Source organism: Oryctolagus cuniculus, chromosome 19 (genome assembly GCF_051225735.1).
Source record: "Oryctolagus cuniculus isolate XC-2025 breed Fujian yellow rabbit chromosome 19, ASM5122573v1, whole genome shotgun sequence".
NCBI classification, from domain to species: domain Eukaryota; kingdom Metazoa; phylum Chordata; class Mammalia; order Lagomorpha; family Leporidae; genus Oryctolagus; species Oryctolagus cuniculus.
The window spans coordinates 34,063,518-34,084,541 of record NC_142885.1 but is presented as its reverse complement, the minus strand read 5'-3'; the positions used below and the strand labels follow the sequence as shown (position 1 = coordinate 34,084,541).

The following is a 21,024-nucleotide window of genomic DNA, read 5'->3' as shown; positions in this document are numbered from 1 at the left end:
AAGATAGTCCAGGTGTGTGGGGTCCTGGCACCCACGTGGGAAACCCAGATGAAACTCCTAGCTACTGGCTACAGCCTGGCTCAGGCCCAGCTGTTGCATCCACTTGAGGAGTGAACCAGCAAATGGAAAATCTCTCTGTAGTTCAGACTTCCAAATAAAAAAATACATTTTTAAAATTTATATTAAATGCATAAAGAGAGTCGGACCTTCATCCACTGGTTCACTCCCCAGATTGCCCTCATCAGCCAGGGCTGAAGCCAGGAGCCCAGAACTCCATCTAGGTCTCCTTCTAGGAGGCATTGGCAGGAAGCTGGATTGAAAACAGAGCAGCCAAGACTCAAACCATACAATATGTGATGCAGGGGTTGTAACCAGCTTAACCCACCGTGCCAAAATGCCCACCCCCTTTACCCACCTTTTCCTTTCTGGGTATCTGCATTTTGTTCTTACAGGTTAGTAAGACTTTTTAGATATCAAAGTAGTTAATCTCTTTGTGTATGTGTGTGTATAAAATATATATAATATACATATAAAACACCTATTTTCGGCTGGCGCTGTGGCTCACTTGGCTAATCCTCCACCTGCAGCACTGGCTCTCTGGGTTCTAGTCCCGGTGGCTCCTCTTCCAGTCCAGCTCTCTGCTGTGGCCCAGGAGGGCAGCGGAGGATGGCCCAAATGCTTGGGTCCCTGCACCCGCATGGGAGACTGGGAGGAAATACCCGGCTCCTGGCTTTGGATCGGTGCAGCGTCGGCCATAGCGGCCATTAGGAGAGTGAACCAACGGAAGAAACAGAACCTTTCTCTCTGTCTCTCACTGTCTATAACTCTCTGTGTGTCTCTCTCTTACTGTCTAACTCTGCCTGGCAAAAAAAATATATATTTTCTTTTTTTCTTAAGATTTTTTATTTATTTTTTTAGTGAGACAGAGTTACAGAGAGAGGGAGAGACAGAGACATAGGTCTTCCATCCACTGGTTCACTCCCCAGATGGCCCCAATGACCATTTTCTGCTAAGGGCCACTTGGACATTTATAACATCACTCACAGGCCATACAAAATTATCAACTTAAAAACCAGCCTGCTATAGGTTTATCAAATTTCAAGTCCTGCCTGCAGTTGCCCTGGCAGAGTCAGACCAAGCAATTTTGCGGGTTTGTAGAGACTGTGGGGTCCCAGGACAGTCTCCACACCTGCTTCAGAGTCTGCCATCTTCACTACCAGCACAGAGTGCACAAATCAACTCTGCAAACACAGTGCAGTCAAGTGCATCATCCATTCTAATTCCTTATTTTGTCATAGATTTTTCCACTATTTGGTTCTCAAACACAGTGTTTTTAAAAAGATCAATAATCACAAGACAGCAACAAAAGTGTCATTTAACTAGGGGTATCCTAATTAGACATGAAAAAAAAAGTAACTTTAGAAATCATAATTAGGCTGGCGCCTCAGCTCACTACACTAAATCCTCCGCCTTGCGGCGCCGGCACTCCGGTTCTAGTCCCAGTCGGGGCGCCAGATTCTGTCCCGGTTGCTCCTCTTCCAGGCCAGCTCTCTGCTGTGGCCAGGGAGTGCAGTGGAGGATGGCCCAGGTGCTTGGGCCCTGCACCCCATGGGAGACCAGGATAAGTACCTGGCTCCTGCCATCAGATCAGCGTGGTGCGCCGGCCGCAGCGGCTATTGGAGAGTGAACCAACGGCAAAAGGAAGACCTTCCTCTCTGCCTCTCTCTCTCACTGTCCACTCTGCCTATCAAAAAAAAAAAAAAAATCATAATTCTTTCGTAAAATAATTTTTTTCTAAATGAAATCTTAGTAGATTTTTACAATATGAGAAACAGATTAAAGCAGTATTTTATTCCATTAGTATCTCTTTAAAGATTTTCATTTATTTATTTGAGAGGTAGAGTTACAGAGAGAGAAAGATCTTCCATCCGCTGGTTCATTACCCAGATGGCTACAATGGTCAGAGCTGGGCTCATCCGAAGCCAGAAGCCAGGATCTTCTTCTGGGTCTCCCACGTGGGTACAGGGGCCCAAGCACTTGGGCTATCTTCTACTGCTTTCCCAGGCCATAGCAGAGAGCTGAATCAGAAGAGGAACAGCTGGGACTAGAACCAGCGCCTATATAGGATGCCAGCACCACAGGCAGAGACTTAGCCCACTACACCACAGCACCAGCCCCCCATTATTATCTTTTAAGATTTATTTATTTGAAAGTTACACACAGAGAGGAGAGGCAGAGAGAGAGGTCTTCCATCTGCTGGTTCACTCCCCAAGTGGCCGCAACGGCTGGAGCTGTGCTGATCCAAAGCCAGGAGCCAGGAGCTTCCTCGGGGTCTCCCACACGGGTATGGGGGCCCAAGGATTTCAGTCATCTTCCATTGCTTTCCCAGGCCACAGCAGAGAGCTGGATAAGAAGTGGAGCAGTTGAGACTCGAACAGGCACCCATATGGGATGCTGGCAGGTGGCGGCTTTACCCGCTAAGCCACAGTGCCGGCCCCTCATTATTATCTTTTAAAACTCAAATTTATGACATTTATGAGAATAAAGTCCTTCTGGCAAACACAGTTTAAATTAAGGATAACTGCAGCAGTCTTATGTCAAATTTGTTTTGCTTTGATTGCAGTTATCAGGAAAAACCTGATTCACAAAGATGATCAATTAACAATGATAAAGGTGCTTATGTTTTTTTTAAAAAAAAAAACAGTATATTAATGCTATCTAAGTATTTAATTACACATGTCCAGAAGCCTAAAAGTTAGAACATTTCCAAGTTAAATCTATAATAATATTAAGGAATGTGAATAACTGGTAATCACACATTTTTTTTTAAAAAATCTCAAAATATATACTAATCATTACCTCAAGATACATGCATAAGGCAGTCAATAAGTTGTTTCATAATTCAGTGAGAATTCTATACAGTGCTGAATTTTGCTTATATAATTTCATACAAACAAGCACTATCCCAAATTTTAGTGCCAATATAAAGCAAAAGTCTTATAAACTAATAGCATTTTTAACAATTCAAAGTATGGGGCTGGTGTTGTGATGTAGCAGGTAAAGCTGCCACCCATAAGGCCAGCATTCCACACGTGCTGATTTGTGTCCTGGCTGCTCCACTCATCCAGCTACCTGCTAATGGCTGGGAAAGCAGCAGAAGACAGCACAAGGCTATTAGGTCCCTGCTACCTATGTGGGAGACCCGGAAGAGATGGGCCCAGCTCAGGATGTTGCTGCTATTTGGGGCGTGAACCAGCAGATGGAAGACCTCTCTCTCTCTCTCTCTCTCTCTCTCTCTCTGCCTCTCTATAACTCTGCCTTTCAAATAAAATAAATAAATCTTTAAAAAATTAATTAATTAAAAAATGTTTCAAACATATGCACAAAATAAATGAGAAACTATTCAGTGATAGTTATTCTACGAGTTGCCATTACAGATTACCTAAATTTTCTTGCTTTTGCTTATTTTCATCCAAATATTCTAAATACATTGCTTTTTGCTTCTTTTATTGTGATAGATATTTACTTACTTTTTAGATGTTAACATATAAAATTGTACATATTTATGGGATAAGGTTTTGACATACACATATATTGTATAATGTCCAGAGTAAAAACATGTATCTCTTCAAATTCTAAATTTTTATGTTGAAAACACCCCAAATCCTATCTTCTGGTTTGCTTATTTAAATAAATATACAGGGCCGGCGCCATGGCTCACTTGGTTAATCCTCTGCCTGCAGCACCGGCATCCCATATGGGCGCTGGGTTCTAGTCCCGGTTGCCCCTCTTCCAGTCCAGCTCTCTGCTGTGGCCCAGGAGGGCAGTGGAGGATGGCCCAAGTGCTTGGGCCCCTGCACCCGCATGGGAGACCAGGAAGACGCTCCTGGCTCCTAGCTTTGGATCGGCACAGCGCCAGCTGTAGTGGCCATTTGGGGAGTGAACCAACAGAAGGAAGACCTTTCTGTCTCTCTCTCTCTCTCACTGTCTATATCTCTACCTGTCAAATAAAAAAATAAATAAATAAATATACAATGCATGATCTATAGCCACCCTTCTGACTCCCACCCAGTTGATTAACCTGTGTTAATCAACCTTCCCCGTCCTTCCTTTTTCCTTCCCTCCCCAGCTTCTGCTAACCTCCATTGTATTTTCAACTTCTATGAAATCACCTTACTGTTTTTTTTTTTACTTTTCATCTTAAAATTATTATAAGTATCTATAAAACACAAGAATCTGTAAGGAAAAAAAGAGCACCAGGAGGTCCCAAGTGCCCTTCTCCCAACCTCCCCCAGTGATCTGACTTCAGTGACTATTGTCTCCTAAATGCCAGTTTTCTACCTTTTCACGCCTTTACTCATGCTGTTCCCTAGAGTTCTTCCTCATCACTGAAGAAATCATCCCTCCAAATCCTAGTTCTGCCTAGTGATTTAGCCAGCACCACACCCCAGGCCCAATCTCCTGTCTCTCTGTGCAGTAGGTCAACAAGACTCAATAGCTCCCTCCAAAAGAACTACCTCCACCTAGCACAGATCCAAATTAACTTAACCCTCTACTTTATCTTTCCTCCCTAGGCAAACCTAATTAAGTCTTCCTGATAGCTTACCTCACTGCCTATCTGTTATCAAACTGGGTGTGACAAATGCCAGGTCTCCAACAGGTTTTAGGCTTAGAATCCCAACACTCCAGGAACTTATTTCTTGAATATCACGCCTTCCATAGTAATGTCTTGTTTTCCAACAAGACTGCTCTAAATAAGTAAAGTTATAATACTATTCCTGGATATTCCTATCATACATATGTGAAAAATAGCACCAGTTTGCATAACTTTCAAAACTTTTGGCCAATACAGGTATCACTTTATCAACAATAGAACTAAATGTAATTTAAAGTAGTAGTAGGGGCCGGACATTGTGGCGCAGCGGGCAAAGCCACTGCCTGCAGCGCCAGCATCCAATACGGGAGCCGGTTCATGTCCTCACTGCTCCTCTTCCAATCCAGCTCCTTGCTAATGTGCCTGGAAAAGCAGTGGAGGATGGCCTAAGTCTTTGGGCCCCTACACCCATGTGGGAGACCCAGATGAAGCTCCTGGCTCCTGGCTTCAGTCTGGCCGCATCCTGGCAGTTGCTGCCATTTGAGGAGTGAACCAGCAGCTGCAAGTTCTATCTATCTCTACCTCTCCTTCTTTCTTTGTAACTGTCTTTCAAGTAAATAAAATAAATCTTAAAAAAAAATAAAAAAAGACTTTCCCTTACTTTAAAAATAAATAAATAAAGTAGTAGTAAAGAGTTTATATTCTTGAGCCAAATTGCCTGGGTTAAATTCAGAACTCTATTTGGATCAAGTTTCATTTACATTCTGTGTGTGCCTCAATTTTCTCATCTGTAAATGGTGATAATAGTTACCTCCCTTACAGGGCTTCTCTGAAATTAAATAATACATGTACAGCACTTAGAACACTGCTAGCAAGTATTACCTATAAGTATGAACGTCTCTCTCTTTTTTATTTTTATTTTTGACAGGCAGAGTTAGAGAGAGAGAGAGACAGAGAGAAAGGTCTTCCTCCGTTGGTTCACTCCCCCAAATGGCCACTACAGCCAGCGCTGTGCTGATCCGAAGCCAGGAGCCAGGTGCTTCCTCCTGGTGTCCCATGCAGGTGCAGGGACCCAAGGACCTGGGCCATCCTCCACTGCCTTCCTGGGCCACAGCAGAGAGCTGGACTGGAAGAGGAGCAACCGGGACTAGAACCCGGCACCCATATGGGATACCGGCACCGCAGGCGGAGGATTAACCAAGTGAGCCATGGCGCAGGCCAATGAAGTCATCTCTAAAGCATGACTGTTCAGATTCATCTCTTTGTGAGACCTATTCCTCTTACACTCTGAGTTCCTACTGCTTCTGAAATTTCTATGCATGGTAACATTAGAAATCTATACTTTACTCCTAAATTCACCTTACTCAAAACTACTGGGGGCCGGCACCATGGCTCACTTGGTTAATCCTCCGCATGCAGCGCCGGCATCTCATTTGGGTGCCAGGTTCTAGTCCCAGTTGCTCCTCTTCCAGTCCAGCTCTCTGCTGTGGCCCGGGAAGGCAGTGGAGGATGGCCCAAGTGCTTGGGGCCCTGCACCCACATGGGAGACCAGGAGGAAGCGCCTGGCTCCTGGCAGCCATATGAGGGGTAAACCAACGGAAGGAAGACCTTTGTCTCTCTCTCTCACTCTCTCAATGTCTAACTCTGCCTGTCCAAAAAAAAAAAAAAAACAAAACACCTACTGGAACAAACTTTCCTTTGCACACTAGCAGTTACTAACATTTCACTAAATATAAATGAGCACTTAAAAGTTGTGTGGTGATGACAAGAATGCTAAGGAAAAAGCAGGATTCAGATTAGAATGTATAATGTGCCTTCATGTTTAAAAACCAGTCAAGGAAGGGTGGCATTGTGGCTTAGCAGGTAACACAGCCGCTTGTGATGTCAGCATCCCATAAGATAGTGTTATGGCTGCTCGTGGTCATGTTTTGGCTGCTCCACTGCCGATCCAGCTCCCCTTCTAAAGGCCTGAGAAAAAGCAGTGGAAGGTAGGAGACCTAGAAGAAACTCTCCTGGCTTTGGCCTGTCCATTGTGGCCATCTGGGGAGTGAACCAGCAGATGCAAGATCTCTCTCTAACTCTGATTTTCAAATAATAAAATAAAATAAATATTTTTTTAAAAAACGGTGGGGATACTTTGGTCATATTTATACTTGTATATGCACAACAAGGCACTGGAAAGCTTCAAGGCTGCCTATGGAAGGGGAGAAGTGTATGTTTGGAGGAGGGATACGAAAGGAGACTTTTCACTGTAAATGCTGTTATCTTTCAACTCTGAAAAGGAAATGCATGACCTATACAAGAATGTAATTTAACAAGTACTCTGGGAGCCAAGTCTCAATCTGCTACCACCTGTGTTACCCTGGGCAAGTCACTCAGCCCTGGAATCTCAACTGCATAAAGAGAGGGGCAGTAAGCCTTTCTAGGTTCTGTTCTAATTCTAAAACTTTATCTCAGTGGGGAATGGGATGTAAATAGATGATTTAAAAAAAAAGGGATATGAGAGAAGTACTAGTCCAACATTTTGTAAAACAAGGCAACTTTTAGGGACTGATGATTTTCAAACACTGTTTGTACGGTCTTAAGAACTATAGAATTATTAAGCCTATCATTATTTTTTATTATTATTATTTTTTCACAGGCAGAGTGGATAGTGAGAGAGAGAGAGAGAGAGAGAGAGGGAAAAGAAAGGTCTTCCTTTGCCGTTGGTTCACCCTCCAATGGCCGCTGCGGCTGGCGCACCATGCTGATCCGAAGCCAGGAGCCAGGTGCTTCTCCTGGTCTCCCATGCGGGTGCAGGGCCCAAGGACTTGGGCCATCCTCCACTGCACTCCCTGGCCACAGCAGAGAGCTGGCCTGGAAGAGGGACAACCGGGACAGAATCCGGCGCCCTGACAGGGACTAGAACCTGGTGTGCCGGCCCCGCAGGTGGAGGATTAGCCTAGTGAGCCGTGGCACAGGCCAAGCCTATCATTCTTTCAAGAAACCCTTCTCAGAGTCTAATGCAATTTACAGAAAGCACCTATAAAGAATATTCTGCGTGTGATTTTGTTTCTAAAATGATTTTAAATGACTTTAAGCCTTTATATGTCAGTCATAAAGTAATTAACAAAATAAAAACTAAAATAACTTTAAACATATAAACCAAACAGAAGACAAGAAACTTGGTCTATTTAAGGGCATTTATTGTCAGAAACTGCAAATAGAAAAAAAAAATAAAGTAACACCTTCAATCAATCACAGCTATCACTGAATATATACTGTTTTTAGGTATATACATGTATCATATTTGATTCTAACACTCAACTGGCAAAATAGGTCTCGATATCCCTATTTAACAAAAGAAACAGGCTCAAGGAAGATAAGTTCCTAACTTGAGGCCACAAGTGACCGAGCCAGGAGCCCCCCCAGATCCCTTGGTACCAAACCGAAGGAGCAAGGGTGCTTACTGAATGTCAACTGGCAGGCTGGCATAGGTTTGTAGTGGAGCTTTACACCAATTTACATAAAAATGAGGAAACATAGGAACAAGCAAGTAAACTTTTCAAAAAGCTAAATGATTCATTTAAAGGTCTTTTATCCTGAGATTCTGCTGCTCTACCAAATTTTTTACTTAAAATATCTTTTTTCAAAATGAAGTGACCATAGAAGTAGACAGTGATGTGAATTACTGCTCTTATTTTTACTGGCTGTACTTAGTAAAATTTTAAAATGTGCCAATTCTAATGCACTTTCTCAATTTTCTGGGGGAAATACTCACTTCTTTTGAAATCCAAAACTCTAGAACCACTCCCTTACATAATTATGCTCCCAAAATATCAGAGAACTTTACACACAGACACTGGCCCTCCTCAAGATTCTCTCATTAATCCCTACTTTATTTCTATCTGGATTAGGAAATTTAAGGATTGAGAAATGAGAATAAAGTGAGTTTAAGCAATCCAAAAATCCTGTGTGTTAACACTGGATCCTAGAAGAGGACTTTCCCTCAGGGTCTTTTTAGTTTGTTGACTTCTTTAATTCTTTACTTCCAATTCTACTAACTCAAACTTGGGCTCACTTTCTTTTCCCAAAATAATCACATCTCTGAATACTACTGCTACATGGCAATCAAGATTCAAACAAAAGGAACTAACTTGAGGTCTCCAACAACCTGCTCCTACTTGAAGTCTTTTTCACTTTGGCAAAATAAACTTTTTATTTATTCTAGCCACTTCCAAAAGAAAATTAGTCTTAAATCAGACTGACAACACTTTAACTTCCAATTCTCCATTAAAATATGTACTTATACTTGCGGCGCCGGCACACCGGGTTCTAGTCCCGGTCGGGGCGCCGGATTCTGTCCCGGTTGCCCCTCTTCCAGGCCAGCTCTCTGCTATGGCCAGGGAGTGCAGTGGAGGATGGCCCAGGTGCTTGGGCCCTGCACCCCATGGGAGACCAGGAAAAGCACCTGGCTCCTGGCTCCTGCCATCGGATCAGCGCGGTGCGCCGGCTGCAGCGGCGGCCATTGGAGGGTGAACCAACGGCAAAGGAAGACCTTTCTCTCTCTGTCTCTCTCTCTCACTGTCCACTCTGCCTGTCAAAAATTAAAAAAAAAAAAAAAAAAAAAAAAAAATATGTACTTATACAAATATATTATACATATATATATACTCATATACATATATATGAGTTTACAAGTAGTTTACAAACAGGATGATTAAGCTGGATAAATTTCTTGAAAATAATTTTATATTATAAATGCCAAATATGTTATTTTCTCATCCTATTAGCTTGTCTTATTTCTTACCTATTCTTCAGAAGGCATCAAATTTAAAATATTTTATGTACAAGCTACATAAGTATCAGTTCCAGTCACAACATATTAAAATTTATATTTAAAGGCACTAGCATGGTGGCAGAGCAGGTTAAGCCGTGGCTTGCAATGCCAGCATCCCATTTCCCAAAACTACGCTTCCATCCCATCCTCCTCCTAATGCACCTGGGAGGGTAGCACTGCTTTGCAAAGAAAAGCCAATTTTGAGAACTTGAATAGACTCTTTCCCTGTCCAAATGTCAAAAGGCCCATAAAGCAGAAGATGGCCCAAGCCCTTAGGCCCCTGCATTTGCGTGGGAGACCAGGAAGAAGCTTCTGGCTCCTGGGTCCGGATCGGCGCAGCTCCGGCCGTTGCAGCCAATTGGGGAGTGAACCAGCAGATGGAAGACCTCTCTCTCTCTCTGCCTCTCCTTCTCTCTGTGTAACTCCAACTTTCCAATAAATAAATAAATCTTTTTTTAAAAAAAGGTCCATTAAATTTTCATACACTATGTGCTTCCAGAAAAAAAAAACGGAAACAGTACTAATTCTGCCTAAATTCATTACCAGTATAGCCTCCGAAGGTGTTTTCTTACTTAGATTTTCCACACTGAAATAAATGTGCTGCTGGCGTAGTCCTTTCATGATGCATTTACTCATTCATCTCCTTCTGAGTGCAAGCTACTTTTAAGTAAAAAATCCTTTCCAAAATTAAAATTAACATTAAAATGTTTGCATAAGATACATGCAATGGTTCTCAAAGGTATCTTACTAGAGGGTCTAGTACGTCTTTCTAACTTGGTCCAAAAGAACCAACAACAAATGGGAGCTTTTTGTCACACTGATCTATTTTTCATTATAAACTGATATTACATCTTAAATGCATTTTTAAAAAAAGAATGCTTAATGCATCCACAATGGCAAGTATGTTCTACTCAGAAGTTATAAGAATTTGGTTTAAGGGCAAATGAGATCAAGCACCTGGGCCAGGAAAAGATCAGCAGCCTGAAGTTTGCAAACAGAAACAAGACAGACTCCAATGCTAGCTTGTTCATGTTACCACCAATATGTGGGTCAAAATAAATTAATGACCTATACATGTCTGTCTACCTAGCAATTTACCATCACAGCAAGGGAAGAAACTGCTCAAGTGTGGGTAGTGTTAACAAACATCAAAATATTAGAACAGTCTCCATTAAAATGATAATCCATGAGTTTTGAAATCATTTTTCACTTTTGCTATGTTTTTAATGATCCTCTCTCAAATGAAAAACAATCACTTTTAAAATGTAAACTTCTGTTTTTTCCCCAAAGTAACCTGCCTACGAATATTCAATACATTAAAATAAAATGTAAAAGACAGATCAATTACAACATCGAAAACCCTAAAATTAGCGAAACCAGCTTAGCAAAGTGTGTATTTTTAACCTTTTGTGAGTATCCAATTATGCTAATCAACGACGTTTAAAAGTCACCCTAATTGAGCTTAAAACACTACCACTATGCTTAACACACTCATCTCTTACTCAAATTAAACCGGATTCAAACTCAGATCATTTACCCTTCCTGGACACCCTGAAATACACCAGGGGGAATCCAAGAAATCAGACACGTTAAATGCCGGTATCTTCTTCCAGAGTGGGGTCAAATTCGTGTTTGCCCAAATGTCACCGTCTCAAGAAGTCCTGCAAATTCTCCTTAGCGCGACAGAGTACAAAGAGGCCTGGCTACGGAAACACCTGTCCTCGCACCGGGAAAACAGTGAGCAATGCAACCCCCTGGAGCCCACGCCGGCCACGCAGCCTCGGGCTGCAGAGATCCGGGGGACGAGGGCTGGACACCGGCCCTCACAGCTTCGCCGGGACGGGGGTCCTACACCCCAGATCCGACTCCCAGGGCGAGAACCAGGAAACCTGTCAAGCCTGCTGGGACCCACCCTCGGCACAACCCTCGCGCCCCAGCCTGCCCGACTGCTCCCGGTCCGCTCCGGCCTCCCGCTGCACTCTGCCACCTCATCCCTCCTCGCCGGCCTCGCCGCCCCGCCGCCTCCGCCCCGCAGGCCTGCGCTCCCGCTGCCCCCGGGCCGGACCCCGGGCCGCCGCCCCCCGGGCCCGACTGCGGCCCGGGTCCCAGCGCCGTCGGTCCCTCTGCGGCCCGGTGCCCGCCGCCCCCCAGGCCCGAGCTTCCCGCCGAGCGCTCCCCACCCCCAGCCGCCGCCCGCGCCCCGCTCGGCCGCTCCGGGCCCGCTCCCCTCAGCCGGGATACCTGGAGGTAAGGGCGGCGGAGCACTTCACCCAGGGCCCCAGGTCACAGAGGGCCCGGTGCTCAGGGTCCCGCTCCTTCTCCCGCTCCACGTGGTAGGCGTAGATGGAGAGCAGGATCCCGGCGGCGCACACTGCATACCGGGCCACCCGCTCCCACCGCGGCACCGACACTCTCAGCAGGACGGGCGCCGCCATCTTCCCCCCTCCTCCTCCGCCGCCGCCGCCGCCGCCGCCGCCTCCCTCCGCCTCCACCTCAGCCGCCGCCGCCCGTCGGGGCCCGACCCAGCCGCCGCCGCCGCCGCCACCGCCGCCGCCGCCGCCACCGCCGCCGCCGCCGCCACCGCCGCCGCCGCCGCCGCCGCCACCGCCGCCGCCGCCGCCGCCGCGCCCCATTGGCTCGGTCGCCTCCTCCCGGCCCCGCCCCCACAGGCGCGCGGCCCAACCGCCCCGAAAGGAGTGAATCGGGAAGGGCGGGGAAGGCGCGCGCGGGCGCGGAGGGAGGGGGCGGAGCGCGCAACCGCCGGGAAGGCCCGGCTGCCGGCGGAGACGGAGGCGGTGCGGCGCGCGTGGCGGGCGAGGCCGAGGGCAGGGGCGGGGCCAGGGGACGGGAGGGGCGTGGCAAGGCGCGGGGGAGCGGGAGGACCTTCGGGGGCCGTTGCGATGAATCTATTTCAGACACCACAGTGCGTGACTGGACAAGCCCTGGGCCCCGCCTCCTGGGGGGTGGCAATCAATTACCATCCTCTTTTTCCTTTTTTGTCCTTATCACTTGATATTTCTGACCCAATCTGAATTAACCGCGTCCGATGCCCGGAGCAACAGAGCCAGGTTCCCATGACCTGATCGTCCCCAGCACCACCTCCAGGCACCTGTGTTAAACATGTGCAAAACTTTGTGGGGTTTTTAACGTGCAGAACTAGTTTTTAAATTAAAAAAAAAAAAAAGATTTTAAGTGACTTAAGAATGCCTTGCTTCTAAGCTGAATTCGAGGTTGCTTACCATAATCCATATACTGTAGAAAAACAAATAAACTAAAAAATCACAAAGACGAGAAAGACAAGACAGAGTAACCAGGAGTTAAGAACACGGAGACCAGCAGACCACAGGGGCTGCCCAGTTACTAAAACCAAGTCAGAAATTTGTTTCTGAGCTTCCTGGTGGTCAAAACTGGAAGGAAAACCCATGGAAGTGCATCTCACTGTTTAATCATCAGCACACGGTTCCTGGACACTGCCAGCTTTTCCCAGGATGCAGCTCTCCAAGTTCCAGGAGCTTTAGGTAGTGATTTTGAGTGATAAACAATGTCCTGGTAGCAGTTATCTGCTGGGTAACGAGTCACTCCAACTTTTGTAGCTTAAAACAGACGATAAAATGTTCTCACAGTTTCCGAAGGTTAGGGATCTGGGTGCGGCTTCACTGGGTCCTCTGGCTCCAAGTCTCCTTGGTGGCTGCAGCCAGGTTGACAGCTGGAGCTGCTGTCATCTCAAGGCTGGAGAATCGTGTTTCCAGCTCTCTCCTGTGCTGTTGTTGGCAGGCCTCGGGTCTTCTCTGGCTGTTGGCTGCAGATATCAGTTCTTCTCCACTTGTACCTCTCCCTAAGAAGCAGCTGGCTTCCCCCAGGGCAAGGCTTGAGAGAGAGAGAGAGAGAGAGATTACAATTTTTGGATAATATAATTAATCTTGCAAGTGACATCCCATCGCTTTTACAGATTCTGTTACTTAGAAGATAGTCCCTGGGTCCAGCCCACACTCCGAGGCAAAGGATGAGCAGGGCACAGGGTGTGAACACCCGGAGAAGGGGATTAAGGGCTGTCGGCCATGGTCCTCAAAAAGATCCCCACTCTAAATCTAAGTGGACTCTCCAGCCTGCAACTCCCTCCTGCTAGATTCCTTCACTCAGTGCATGAGATTATTGATCGATTGGCTTCTTTCGCTCACCATTATGCCTGTGAGGTTTATCTGCCCTGTTACACATAGCAATTATTATTCCGCATTACTGTGTAAATCGTCCATTCTATGAATGACCACACCATTTTATTTAGCCACTCTGTTGATGGGCATTTGGTCCGTTTTTTAGCTATTACGAAAAAGCTGCCATGAACACTCCTCAAATGTCTTTGGGTGGATACAAGCGCTTAGTTCTATTGGGAATACATACAGGGCAAAATGACTGAATGAGATGGTATTAGTAAAGACCGCCTTTGTCGATTCAGTTGCTCCAGGAAACAGATGCCAAGGTGGAATTGGATGTGCAAGAGACTTACCAGGGACAATGTGAAGGATAGAAGAGGGAGGGAGCAACAGTAGACAAGGACAGCCTCCAGACCACAGATCAATTGAACAATTTGTCTCTGCCCTGCAGGTCAAATTCCCAGAGAGGGGAATATAGGGCTTTTGGGTTTTTTGTTTGTTGGTTTGGTTTGGTTTCATTTGTTTTTTTTTTTTTTAGAGTGGCAGATACTACTCACTGATTGTTTGGAAATTGTGGGTGACTGCTCTGCCCGAATTTTTGCTGCCTGTTCTGCAACACACAAGTCAGCCTCGTTCTACCACTCTCTCCAGTTCCAGGGCTGTGTATAATAACATTCGACCTCGCCTTGGTTTCTAACATGCTCAGGTTAACCCTAATGATCTCAACTTCCTTTTCATGTCGTCTCCTGGCATGCATACCCAAAACATCCAGTCCTGTTGGAACAAATGTAAAGGAAAGTACAAGACCACAAGAGGAGTTTGTTGCAATACGTCGGATTCATTATTTGGGGGCACAATGGATTGGGAAATAAGGCTTTCAGTTCCCTTTGACCGCAGATATCAGAGCAATTTCCTGCTAATTAATATGTGCTTTGACTTTGGATTTTAGTAAGTTTTAGTACAAATATCCAAGAACAAAATCTTTTACTGAATATATATTAGAGACAAATTGTTCAAGCAATCCCAAGCCTGACAACTGTGAGAGCCCTACAGTCTCAGTCAGGCTGTTGAGGAGCATTATAGGAGCTCTATGCAAGGCCCGGGTGGCCTGAATCTAGTACCCCAACCTTTCAGTCATTGGCATGCCTCAGCAGGAGCACAGTGGTGGGCTCACAGGTGGAGCAGCTACAGGCTGGTGGCCAACCAGCCCCCCTTGCAGCAGGCTCTCTTGAAATGAGATTCCAGTGGGATACCACCATGAGGGCCAGACTACCAGTTTTTCCAAAGTGGCTATAACACTTTCAACCCCAACTAGCAATGTATGGGAGTCCCCATCACTCCACTTCTTCAGCAACCCTTGGCATTGTCCATGCTTTTAATTTCCACATTTTGGTGGCTCCATAGAGGGATCACATTGTGGTTTCAAAATTACCTTTCCAGGGCCAGCACTGTGGCGTACTGCATCTGCTGGTTCACTCCCCAGTTGGCCTCAACGGCTGGAGCTGTGCAGATCCAAAGCCTGGAGCCAGGAGTTTCCTCCAGGTCTCCACGCGGATACAGGGGCCCAAGGACTTGGGCCATCTTCTACTGCTTTCCCAGGCCGTAGCAGAGAGCTGGATCAGAAGTGGAACAGCTGAGACTTGAACCAGTGGCCATATGGGATGCCAGCACTACAGACAGCAGCTTCACCTGCTATGCCACAGTGCCAGCCCCACAAAGAGCTTTTTATCCATTGGTTCACTCCCCAAAAGCCCGCAACAGCTGGCGGTGGGCCAAGCTGAAGCCAGGAGTCTGAAACTCCAACTAGTTCTCTCCTGTGAGTGGCAGGGACTCAGGTATTTAAGCTATCATCTGGTTTAAGAGGTCTTTCTATATTCTGATACAAATACTTTGTCAGATGTGTGTCTTTTTTTATTATTTGTTTGTTTTGTTTTTTAAAGATTTATTTATTTGGGCCAGTGCTGTGGCTCACTTGGTTAATCCTCCACCTGTGGTGCCGGCATCCCATATGGGCACCAGGTTCTAGTCTTGGTTGCTCCTCTTCCAGGCCAGCTCTCTGCTGTGGCCCGGGAAGGCAGTGGAGGATGGCCCAAGTGCTTGGGTCCTGCACCCGCATGGGAGACCAGGAGGAAGCACCTGGCTCCTGGCTTCAGATGGGTGCAGCTCCGGCCGTTGTGGCCATTTGGGGAGTGAACCAATGGAAGGAAGACCTTTCTCTCTGTCTCTCTCACTGTCTGTAACTCTGCCTGTCAAATACATAAATAAAATCTTTAAAAATTTATTGCAAAGATCTTCTCCCACACTTGCCTGCCTGTCCACTTTCTTAATGCTCTTTTTGATCGAACAAGAGAGCTGACTTCTTTGAATTCCTCATACACATTCCACTACCTCTTATCTCAGAGCTTGCACAAGCATATCCACAGCAGAGCTAGCTCTTCTTCCTGGAAGACTTTCCCATGGCTCTGCTAATAGTCAGGACTGGTGACAGAAACCCAGCTCACCAGGCAAAGGACTCAAGAATAAAATTCATGGGAGGCTGTTGTTTTGGAATAAGCCCCTGCACTCAGCCCAGCAGGGCAAACCAAAATGGAGTCACTCGTGGCACATTCCAGTGTCATTGAACTAAATTATTTATCTGACTTTCTATGAAATCAGGAGAGTAGTGCTACTCAAATTCCCAAATAGGCCAGTTTTAGCAGGCATGATGAAGAAGGCTCCCTCTGCTTTCAGTCTTTCAGGGAAAGTCACCTTAATAACACAGTGTTAACCAATCTGGTTTTTTGTATTATGCGGTTTCCTTGTTCCTGAACAAGCTGCAACATAGAAACCAACCATTCTGCCATGCATAGCAGATCGCCCAGATCTACACCTTTAGATTAAGCATCGCTTGATTCATGGGTAGCTGGAAAGAAGGGGTCCTGGGGGTGGCAGCCTGTATAGACCAACAGGACCAGCCCTCCCAAAGAACAAGACGTTGGTCTGGAAAGCAGGAAAGAGAAATTGGAGAGCTAAAGCTGGAGGTGAATCCGTTCATTTGTTTCACAAGTATTTATTGAGTACCTATTTCATGCTGGGCACAGTCGCAGAGGTTGGGACCACAAGGGAGAAGATGATTGACAGGTGTTTAAGTTTTTTTTTCCCCCTCTTAGAATATTGTCCCCGGTTCTTCAACACTGGTACCAAGAAGGAGATCTGCGTTGGCTCAATTCACCATGCCAGAACCAGAAATCTGAAAAGGATTCTACAAACTTGCTCATGGCCTACACTTGCTTTGCTGAGTCGGAATTCTGTGCTCTGCATTTTCAGCCAACGTTTCAGGTCTTAGCAAGGACAGAACAGAGTCCTCACGGTGTGACAGTAGCTGATCAGAAATCTTTCCATAGCAGCATCTGACCACCCCAGGCCTCCCCACATCCTTCGGGGAATCACCCCTAGAAGAGATCGTCCTACTGAGAGGAGAAGGATTTGTCATCTTTGCATCCAAGGGAAGAGGGATTCCGTTATCATCCCATTATTGTCAGTCCACACAAAATGCTCCTTTTAAAGGCTGGACAAGGACTGGCCCAAGAAACATCCTTTGCATGCAGATGGCCTGCTGAGCCTCCAGGCAGAGAAGATGTCTCTATAGCACATTCCTGCACACTAGGCGGTAAGTTCTATTGAAACTTCCCAAGATCTGTACAAGATAGTTGTCATGAGCTCCACTTTTCATGTTAGAAAAATAAGTCTCAGAAGGCTAAGAGCCCAATTACTGCAATCAGTAGAGCTCCAAGTAGCAGCCAGGCCCGTCTGAGTATAGTGTTTCTCTTCTCACCAGCACCTCTGACTTCTCCGTGCTAAACCACACGCAAGGGGATGCAGATGCTCTGTTCATTACCCAGGAATGAATGGATCATGTTTCCCAACCTTCCCTTCGGTCCTGTTTCAAAAGCAGCCATGACTTCCCCCACCAGGCCTCCCATCCCTTTCATTCCATTCTAAGTCCTTTGCCTGTGTGAACTTGTTTCATACCAAGAACAACTTTTAAAGTGGGAACTGGTGTTTTGCTGTGTTTTGCAGATAAGGAAACAGGCTCAGAGAGATGAAGCAAGAGCTAGGAAGTTGCAGGACTAGGATTCACACCCCATCAGTCTGGCTCCCCGATTCATGCTGTTAACCTCTGTGCCATGAGTTAACACGGAGAAATAGGATTTTACCACCGCTTCACTTACTATGTGTTTTACTTACTTACCTTGTTTATGTCTGTCTCTCCCAGGAGATTGTAAGCCCCATGAGGACACAGCTCTGTCTGTCTCGTTAACTACTGAATCCAGAACAGAGCCTGTGGGCCAGTGCTGTGCTGCAGCAGGTTAAGCTGAGGCTTAGGACACAGGTATCCCATACTGGAGTGCTGATAAGTCCGGCTACTCCAGTTCCAATCCAGTTCCCTGCTGATGAACCTGGTAAAGCTGCAGAAGATGGCGCAAGTGCTTGGGTTCCTGCCACCAATGGTGGAGACCTGGATGGAGTTCCAGGTTCCTATGTTCAGCTTGGCCTAGCCTGGGCTGTTGCTGCCATTTCAGGAGTGAACCAGTGGATAGAAGAGCTCTCTCTCTCTCTCGCTCTCTCTCTCTCTCTCTCTTTGCCTTTCAAATAAATATTTTTTAAAACCACATAGAATAGGACCTAGCAAAGATATTTTGAATGAATGAGTAAATGAATGAACACTCAGAAATGTCAACCATAGTATCTTTGCACAAATAGTAGGTCTACAGCAAGCCTCTTTCCCCAAATTAAAGGAAAATCCTACCCACAAAGATTAAGAGTTTCCCCATTCACGACAAAAAGGCAAGAGCTTTTAATAGATGTTTTGCCCTCTCTACCTTCACTTCACTTTTCTTTTTTTAAAAAGAGTTATTTATTTATTTGAAAGTCAGAGTTATACAGAGAGAGAAGAGAGAGAGAGAGAGAGAGAGAGAGAGAGAGAGAGAGAGAAGTCTTCCATCTGCTGGTTCACTCTCCAACTGGCCGCAATGGCTGGAGCTGTGCCAACCCAAAGCCAGAATCCAGGAGCCAGGAGCTTCTTCCAGGTCTCTTACGAGGGTGCAGGGGCCCAAGGACTTGGGCCATCTTCTACTGCTTTCCTAGGCCATAGCAGAGAGCTGGATCAGAAGTGGAGCAGCCAGGACTCAAATCGGTGCCCATATGGGATGCTGGCACTGCGGGCAGCAGCTTTTCCCACTACACCACAGCACCAGCCCCCACTTTACCTTTCTTATGTCCTCTGCTTTCCTGGGGATACCAGTGTCCAGGTGGACAGCCAGAAAACTCCCTGGTTCACTGTTCCATATCTTCTTCTGTGGCTGCCCCACTTAAACTGCCCACAGGAATGGCCCTTGCAATCCTTTTGAATGACTAGAATTCTGAAATCTCAAACTTCAAGATTCTTTCTTTTAAATTTGTATTTATTTGAAAGAGTAACAGAGAAAGGAGAGAGGGAGGGAGGGACGGAGGGAGAGAGAGAGAGAGATCAGCCATCTGCTGGTTCACTCCTACAACTAGGGACTGAGCAAGGCCAAAGCTGGGAGAAAGACACTTAGTCTAAGTCTTACACATGGTTGCTAGAGACTCAAGTGCCTGAACCATCAAGTACTGCCTCCCAGGGTGTGCATTAGCAGGAAGCTGGAATCAGAAGTTGAGTCAGACCTTGAACCCAGACACTACAGTATGGGATGTGGGCACCTGGACACAATATGGGATGTCTTGACCACTCAATCAAATGCCTACCCCTCAAACTCAAACTTCAATATTCTGTTCTTGATACTTACCCTCTGTGGCAAATTATGTTTTCCAAGATGATCACAACGAGAACGCCCAGTCCCCATGCTGTTCTTCCATGTGATATTAACAGTGGGTCTGTGCTGCTTACCCTGGTCTCTGAGAGGGTTTGTGGCTGCAGAAGTAGTGCCATGTGCCTTCGGAGGCCAGTTCACAAAAGCTGAGGCTATTTGTCTGTGGCCTTCCTGGGATGCTTGCTCTTTGCACCCTGCCTCCAAGCTGTGAGGAAGCCCAGACCACACAAGGAGGCTGCATTTAATCTTCCAGTCAACAGATGGATCTCAGGTCTCAGATGACAACAGCTAGCCCGGTCACCACCTGTGGAATGAAGAAGCCCCCAGCAGGAGACTCCACATGAAAACCACCTTGCTGAACCCAGTCAACTCCCAGAATCACAAAAAGAAAAAAGACTGTGGTTTTTAGCTTCTGAAATCATGGGGCTGTGCACTGTGTTCTAAGAGGAACTGAAAGACCTTCCTTCCCTTCTGGTTCTCTGGTGCTCTGACTCACCACACCAGCCTCTCTCTCTGGAGACCCGCTCTGCCCTAGTCAATGTTTACCCCAGAAGAGGATTGGGGTATTCTCCTGGTCTCTGTGACTATTCCTAGACCATATTTTTTTTCGGACAGGCAGAGTAAGACAGTGAGAGAGAGAAAGACAGAGAGAAAGGTCTTCCTTTTTCCATTGGTTCACCCCCCAAATGGCCACAATGGCCAGAGCTGCAGTGATCCAAAGCCAGGAGCCAGGTGCTTATCCTGGTCTCCCATGGGGTGCAGGGCCCAAGCACTTGGGCCATCCTCCACTGCACTCCCTGGCCACAGCAGAGAGCTGGCCTGGAAGAAGGGCAACCGGGACAGAATCCGGCACCCCGACTGGGACTAGAACCCGGTGTGCCGGCGCCGCAGGCGGAGGATTAGCCTAGTGAGCTGTGGTGCTGGCCTCCTAGACCATGTTTCATCTTCTTTGGCTAACCCAAATGTCTCTGAACCCTCTAGCTTTCTGTTCTCCCGAATCCTGCATCCCTCGTGTGACTGCAGAAAACCCTGACTTTTTTCTCTTTCTAAGGATTCCTGAGATCTCCACAGGAGCTCATGCGCCATCCATAAAGAGGTGAGTTAATTGGGGCCAGCACTGTGGCATCCCAGGTGAGCGCCAGTTTGAGTCCTTGCTGCTCCACTTCCAACCCAGTTCCCTGCTAATGTGCCTGGAAAGCAGCGGAGGATGGCCCAAGTCCTTGTGCCCCTGCACCCACAGAAGAGAATCAGTAGAAGCTCCTGGCTTCTGGTTTTGGCCTGGCCCAGCCCCAGTCATTGCAGCCATTTGGGGACTGAATCAGCAGATGGAAGACCTCTCTCTCTCTCTCTCTCTTCTCTCTCTCTGACCTTCAATTAAATAAATAAATAAATATTTTTAAAAATAAAATGAAAAAATAAAAATTAAATAAAAAAAGAGGTCAGCTGATTTGTCCCCACTCCACTCCAGCCTGTATAAGAACAAGGACAAGGACACTTTTGAGCTAATCAGCATTCATGCTCTCTGTTGAAAGGAAAACATATAATAAATAAACCCATCCCCAAATGCTGAATTCCTGGTGGGCCTCTGTGTTAAAAGTAACTTTCAAACATCACTCCTACTAATGTTTA

The 21,024-nt window shown here is 46.4% G+C and overlaps 1 protein-coding gene across 2 annotated transcripts in view; it reads right to left on the bottom strand.

Annotated features, from left to right (window-relative positions):
• Window positions 1-12,047, bottom strand: part of VKORC1L1 (vitamin K epoxide reductase complex subunit 1L1) — a 77,259-nt gene extending 65,212 nt beyond the window's left edge. Inside the window, exon 1 of one of the 2 annotated variants that reach the window (XM_051836347.3) lies at window positions 11,655-12,047. In XM_051836347.3, coding sequence (XP_051692307.2) covers window positions 11,655-12,046 — 392 coding nt within the window. In that variant the 5' untranslated portion in view covers window position 12,047. The remainder of the gene's footprint in view (window positions 1-11,654) is intronic. The other variant, XM_089321523.1, reaches the window with a different exon arrangement.
• Between the last annotated feature and the right edge of the window lie 8,977 nt (window positions 12,048-21,024).